This window comes from Plasmodium reichenowi, chromosome 13 (assembly GCF_001601855.1).
Source record: "Plasmodium reichenowi strain SY57 chromosome 13, whole genome shotgun sequence".
Classification (NCBI taxonomy): Eukaryota; Apicomplexa; class Aconoidasida; order Haemosporida; family Plasmodiidae; genus Plasmodium; species Plasmodium reichenowi.
In genome coordinates this window covers 412996-420495 of record NC_033658.1, presented here as the reverse complement: position 1 = coordinate 420495, position 7500 = coordinate 412996, and the positions used below count along the sequence as shown (strand labels likewise).

At 18.4% G+C, this 7500-nt stretch overlaps 3 protein-coding genes across 3 annotated transcripts in view; 2 read left to right on the top strand and 1 right to left on the bottom strand.

Moving 5' to 3' along the window:
- PRSY57_1309600 (ras-related protein Rab-5B, putative) overlaps positions 1-1043 on the top strand; it is a gene marked incomplete at both ends in the record, with an annotated part of 1384 nt that extends 341 nt beyond the window's left edge. The window contains 5 exons of the mRNA XM_012909032.2: positions 58-169; positions 373-496; positions 616-672; positions 817-853; positions 991-1043. Of these exons, the coding sequence (XP_012764486.2) occupies positions 58-169; positions 373-496; positions 616-672; positions 817-853; positions 991-1043 (383 nt within the window). The remainder of the gene's footprint in view (positions 1-57; positions 170-372; positions 497-615; positions 673-816; positions 854-990) is intronic.
- Positions 1044-2133: 1090 nt separating this feature from the next.
- On the top strand, positions 2134-2751 carry PRSY57_1309500 (conserved protein, unknown function; the record flags this gene model as incomplete). The annotated part of the gene is made up of 1 exon (XM_012909031.1): positions 2134-2751. One exon carries the CDS (start codon positions 2134-2136, stop codon positions 2749-2751), a length of 618 nt encoding a protein of 205 aa, XP_012764485.1.
- A 1068-nt stretch (positions 2752-3819) lies between these two features.
- Positions 3820-7239, bottom strand: PRSY57_1309400 (hypothetical protein; the record flags this gene model as incomplete). The annotated part of the gene is made up of 1 exon (XM_012909030.2): positions 3820-7239. One exon carries the CDS (start codon positions 7237-7239, stop codon positions 3820-3822), a length of 3420 nt encoding a protein of 1139 aa, XP_012764484.2.
- Positions 7240-7500: the final 261 nt, after the last annotated feature.

Genomic DNA, 7500 nt, shown 5'->3' with positions numbered 1-7500 from the left:
TATATATATATATATTTATTTATTTATTTATTTTATTATTTTTTTATTGTATTTAAGGTGCAACAATGAAATTACATATTTGGGATACTGGAGGACAAGAAAGATTTCGTTCCATGGCTCCTTTATATTATCGTGACGCATATGGAGCAGTTGTCGTTTATGACTCAAAGTAATATTTTAATCATTGAATAATTATTTTATATTTTTTTTTTTTAAATATAACCAAATTGGCTAGCTGTTGTCATATTTATATATACATTAATTTTTTTTTTTTTTTTTTTTTTAAAAAATTGGCTAGCTGTTCATATATTATATAAATATACATTTATATATACATAATTATTTTTTTTTTTTTATGAAAAAATATCAAAGTAATGTCGAATCCTTTGATTCTTTAAAATACTGGATAAACGAAATAAAATCAAATGGTCCAAGAAATTGTTGTATCATGGTAGTTGCCAATAAAAAGGACTTACCTCAAAAACTGAATTCAGAGGTAATCATGAGGACACATTAAAAAGTTTACATATCCATATAGATAGGAAAAATGATATAATATATATATGTATATTTATATATATGTATGTCAATTTATTTAACTTTTTATTTTCTTAGATGGTCATGAAGTTTTGTGAACAAGAAAATGTATCATTTATAGAATGCTCAGCTAAGGTATAAATATTCAAAAAAAATATATTAATAAATTTATAACATATTATAAGAATAGCAACATATAAGAGTTTTACAATTATTTGATTCCCTCTCTCTAAATATATATATATATATATATATATATATTATTTTTTTTTTTCTTAGACAGGAGAGAATATTACTACTTTATTTGAAAAATTAGGTTAGATTATTTATAATTTTTACATATTTCCAATGAAAATAATTGAATACTTAAATAAAAAAATAAAATCTATAATACTACAATAATATCTTATTTATATTTCATATTATATTATATATTTTTTTTTTGTTTTACAGCTAGTCGCATTTATTCCCGATTTAAAGAAGTTTTATATTATAACAATCCTTGATATATGTTTTCATTTTTTTTCATTGTCATTCTATATTATCAATATATTATATATACCTAATTTTTTTTTATTTTTTATACCTTTATCCATTTTTTTGATATTTTTATCCTTTTTAAATTTTAATCTTTTATATTTTATGTTTTATTATATATATATATATATATATATATATATTATTTATTTTATTTTATTTTATTTTTTGTCGTTTTGTGATTAAAATTCTATAATTTATTAAAAACTAATATGATTTTTTAATAATATTTTTTAAGACAAATTTTTTTTTCTTTTTTTTTTCCCCTTATATACATTTTAAATAACAACTTATAAGTTATATAATGATATGTAGATTAACTACATTTTGTTATATTAAAAAAAAAAAAAAAAGAACATATAAATATTATATATATATAATATATATATATATTTTAAGTGTAAAAATCTGTTAATTTGATTTATTGAACAGAAAAATTATTAATATTAAAAATTAAAAATTGATATATTCTTATCATATACAAAAAAGAAAAATTAAATTAATATATGTTTACCATATGTTTATATATTTTTATTTTTATATCTCAATATTATGTATCTAGTATTTTTTTATAATTATTTATAAATATATAATTTTAAGAAAAATTATTTGAAAAATAATTAAAAACATATGTAATGATATACATATATATAATATATATATAATAAAGTAGAAGAAATATTAGGATGAAATACTATTTTATAAATTTTTTTTTTTTTTTATAAAGTTATAAAAATGTTTATAAAAAAATAATAATTTTCATATATATATATATATATATATATATATATATATATTCTATTTATAAAAAAAAAAAAAGAAAAAAAAAATGTTCTTGAAATAAGAACAATTTTTTTATTGTAAACATAGTTTTATATATAAAAACAACAAAAAAAGATATGAAAATGTTAAAAAATAATGAAATATTTTATATAAAATGTATTCATATAAAGGATAATTATATTTATTATATATATTTTTAAAACATTTCTAATATTTTATAATTTTTTTTTTTTTTTTTTTTTTAAACACTTAAATATATAATAGTTTGATAAAATGATGAATAATAAAAAAACGAATTTTTTTGTAAAAATTCTATGGAGTATATTTTTTCTTTATATATATATGATAAGAATAACGAGATGTGATGAAGATGTTATTGAATTAAAAAATAATTATATTGAAGGTATAGTAAAGGGGGACGCTGACATGTTATTTAATTGTACAATTTATTTAGATTCAGATACTTATGTAAGTCCAAAGAGTGATGGTAAATTTCTTTTTAAGAATGTAAAAGAAGGAGAATATACCATGTATGTAAATCATCCATATTTAGAATTTAATAAATATTATGTTGAAGTGAAGAAACAAATTACACCAAATAATGGTACATTATATTTAGTACAAGCATATGAACTTAATTTACCATTTGAGAAAAGCAATTTAATTGTTAATAATATTGTGTTTAAAGCAAAAAGGATTTATGATTTTCTTATTCCCAAACAAAAATTTAATGTTACTTATCTTTTTAAAAGTCCTCTTTTCCTTATTTTCCTTTTCTTCTTGATTTTGTTAAGTGTCCTACCAAAGATGCAAAAAATATCTGAAGCTGCAAATGAAGAAAATGAAACAGAGCAAATATCGTATAAATCGGATTTTTTAGAATCTATCAAATGACACATATATATATATATATATATATATATATATATATATATATATATATATATTTATATATATATATAGATATAGATATAGATAGATAAAAGGGGACATCTGATTATATTTTCTCTATTTTTATAGAAACACATAAATGTAAATATAATTATATGTATAAACTTTTATCACCATATAAATCGTACTTATAAATCAAAAATATGTTACATATATATAATTTTTTTTTTTTTCTTTGCAATTTTTTGATATATAATGAAATGTTTCTTTTGTTTTGTTTTAACCTACATATGTCTCATATGTTTATACATAATAATCCATATAAATAAATAGGTGTATGAATATATATTTTATATTTTTTTTATCTTTTTTTTTTGTAATTTTTAATTATGACTGTATTGTAAATATAATCATCATATCATATATATTCCAAAAAAACAAATAAAACGGATATATACTTATATACATATATATATATATATATATATATATATATATATATATATATATATATATATATGTATATTTCTTTTTTTTTCTTTCTTTAATTTAAGTAATTATATTAATTCTTTATAATTAGCTTGAAAGCATATTTTTAAAATATATTAAAAGTTTTAATTATGGCATATATAATGCATATGAATAGGAATATTCATATATATGCATAAACGAATAAATAAATTTAAAAAATAAAAAGAAAAAATCAATAAAATTGTAAGAAAATTGAAAATATATATATATATATATATATATAGTTTATATTAATTTGTTAATAAATAATATATAGAAATGAAATTGTTCATGAAGAACCATGAATGATTAAAATAAAATAATACCATAGGAATATTTAAACAAATATATGCATATATAAATAAATAAATGTAAATATATATAATATATATATATATATATATGAACAAAAAAAAAAAAAAAATTAAGACATTTATTTACTTTTATATACTGTTATATACAAAACATATATTCTGTACATATATAATGGTGACTAATTATTTTTTTTTTCTTTTGATAACTGTATAATTTTTTCCTTTTATATAGAATAAAAAAATTATATCAATTTTTTTTTTGAAGTACACTTTTAGATTTATTTACAATATTTTTAGTCTTTTTAATAATATTAGTAGAATTTATATTTTTTTCCTTTGCATTTTTTTTTAGTGACTCTTTTCTTTTTTTGGTGAGTACTGTTACAGAAATATTATTTGTTACAAACTTTTCCTTTTCCTTTTCCTTTATATTATTTTTTGAAAGTGATAATTTTTTATTTCTTTTCTTGCTCTTCTTCTTTTCGTATTCATCATGAAAATCTTCTTCATATACATCGTCATCACTTGAATGATCATCGGTATCATCATAATTAGTTTCATAATCTGTAATATCTTTTTTTTTATTATCTTCTATCTCGTTCTTCTTATTTGCATTCATATCTTTTATTTTTGTATTTAAATTGTTATCCTTTGTATTTTGTTCAGATATATTTATTTTTTCTTCATTTGTGTCCAAATTTTGGTAGGATACATTTTTTACAATTTCTTTTTTTAATAGAAAACATGTATTCGTTAATTTATTATTATCGTTTTTTATATCCCCATTTATTTGTATTATGTCATGATTATGTTTAGAATTACTATTTATTAATATCACTTCATTATTATCATTATTCTTGCTATTTATTAATATAGCTTCATTTTTCATAGCTAGCTTTTCGCTTTTTTTCAATATAGCTTGCTGCATTTTTTTTTTTTTTTCCATGAAATCACCTGACATGTTCAGATTTTTTTTGGAATCAGAACTGTTATTTTGCACACAGTTGTTATCAATAATGTCTGATATAATATGATCCTGGGAATTTATATTTTGGTAATTATTCAAATTATTTAATGTATTTTTTGTATTTTCATTGTTGTGTGCAAATGTGTTATTCTCAATATTGTTTACTGTTTTGTGATCAAGATGATATTGACTAGTACTTATATTTTGACTAGTATTTATATTTTGATTAGTATTTATATTTTGACTAGTATTTATATTTTGATTACTACTTATATTTTGATTACTACTTATATTTTGATTACTACTTATATTTTGATTACCACTTATATTTTGATAATCACTAATTTTGATGTAATCACTTTCGTGGATATTTTTATCCCTCATATTTGTTAAGCACGTAATATAAATTCCTGGAAGTATACCAAAAGGCAATTTTAAAAAAAGCGAACAACAAATGTAATAATCAGATGTTGTTTTAAAATTTCTTTTGAATATAGAAAATACATTCAAAATAGTTTTAAATAAATAAAAATAACATGTTTCATCATTTGGGTTATAGAACCAGTCTAATAAATGAAATTTTTTAAAAAATTCATAAACTCTTTTCCCTCCTTTTTTATCAAGATATGGGCAAGCAAATAAGCAAAATCCGTTATTAATTAAGTATTTATTTATGTAAGTATCATATATGCGAATTAAAAAGTTATCTTTAAAATGAGAAACGTATGGAAAGGATATGCAAAGATGGTTGGATAAAAAGTCTATATTTTTATTAATATTATTATTGTTCATATTAGTGTCGTCATCTGTATTTGTATTTGTGTTTGTATTTGTGTTTGTATTTGTGTTTGTATTTGCATTTGTATTTGTATTTGTATTTGTGTTTGTATTTGTATTTGTATTTGTATTTGTGTTTGTATTTGTGTTTGTGTTTGTATTTGTATTTGTATTTGTATTTGTATTTGTATTTACATTTTCATTTACATTTTCATTTACATTTTCATTTACATTTTCATTTTCATTTACATTTACATTTACATTTACATTTACATTTACATTTTCATTTACATTTTCATTTACATTTACATTTTCGTTAATTTTTTTCATTTTAAAAAACTCTTCAATATTTTTATTGCAGAATATAAGATTCCATATAGAAGATTCATTATAATATATTTTAATATCATTAAATATTTGAAGTATATTCCCTTTTTTCTTTTGTATATTATTTAATACTGCATTTAATTCACTATAATTAATTTGTGTTAAGAACAAATCTGGAGTTAAATAAAACATTGATGCCTCTATATAAATTTTAATTCCATTAATATCGGGTATACATTTTAGATATTTTTCATAAAACGATGATGAATAATTATTATACATCATCCAAAAGTCCATAGCACATTGTTCATTTTTAAAATATAGTAAACCCATAGCACCTGTGTTACAGTTAATTTTATAAAATTCTTTGTATTTGTTATTTAAATATGAATTTAACATTTCATTTTTTGCTAGATGATATTCACTTCCAAATAATAAATCAAATTTTAATATACCCAATTTTTCTGATAGTAAATTATATTTATTTTTAGGTTTATTTATATATGAATATAAATATAAATGATTAAACAAACTATCTTCTTTATTTATGTCTATTATATCTAATAGACCATCGTAATTTTTATTCATGTAATATATATCTATTAAATTATGAAGTAAATTGTATTCATTCATTTGAAAAGGTAAACCTAAAACAAATAATGTTGTACAATTTGATATCCATTTTTTGTAATTATGATTTTTATTTTTAAATATATATTTATCTAACATTTCTAAAGGAAATGTCCATAAATCATTATAAAATTGGTAAGGAGAATTAGGGTTAACATTGCTTTTTCCCTCATTTAGAGTATCATTGATTATTTTTTGTTTACTAATACATGGTGTTTTTAAATCATTATCTAAATTTTCACTTTCTGGTAATTTTATAATATCTAATATATCATTTAATTTTATATCTGTATTAATTTTCTTTCGAATAACATCATAAGTTGCTTTAATAATATTATTATTTGTTTTTTTTATTTTTATATCTCCATAAAATTTGTTTATTAAATTATTGTTTATTTCTTCTTCTGATTTATCTTCCTTAATAAATAATTCACTTTTTTTTAAATCGATAATATTATTAAGAAAGCTTTCTTTTTTTTCAGCGTTTATAGATTGTTCATTTTTTATATCTTTTTGGTTTGATGAACCGGTCAACACATTTTTATGCAAATTTCCATAATTACTTGACATCTTCCTATACTTTACACTCATTTTTGATGTATTATTATAATTATCTGAAGGAGGAATAATAGTATCAAGATTACCTTTACTATATTTTGTTTGAATCACATGTGACTTATTTTTACTATTAACATTATCATTGATGTGTTCTTTTGATGTATAAATTGAATGTGTGTTATTTTCATTATCATCTCCATTATGGAAAATTGAATTATTTCTTTTCATATTTAAATTATTGGCATGTTCATGTTTATACTTTTCATTGTTTTTAGATTTTTTTTCCTGATCCGTAGCTTCGCTCAATTTATCTTCATCACATTTTTTCTTATCTGAATGAATGTAAGAATCTTCCTTCTTGACCTTTTTATATTCATATGAATCTCTTCCATATTTGTTTCTTTTCATATTGTTTGAAAGAAAAAAAAAATTGAAAATTATAATAAAAATAAAATAAATAATATATGAAATGAAATATATAATTACGTTATGTAAAAATATAAATGGTTCCTCTTAATAAAATGTTTAGAAACATTTCATATTATTGTAGAAATCCATGTAACATTAATATATACTTATTAATACTATCTATATTGTATAAATATACAACATATATATATATATATATATATATACATATTTCATATTATATCATTCCTTTTTTTTTTT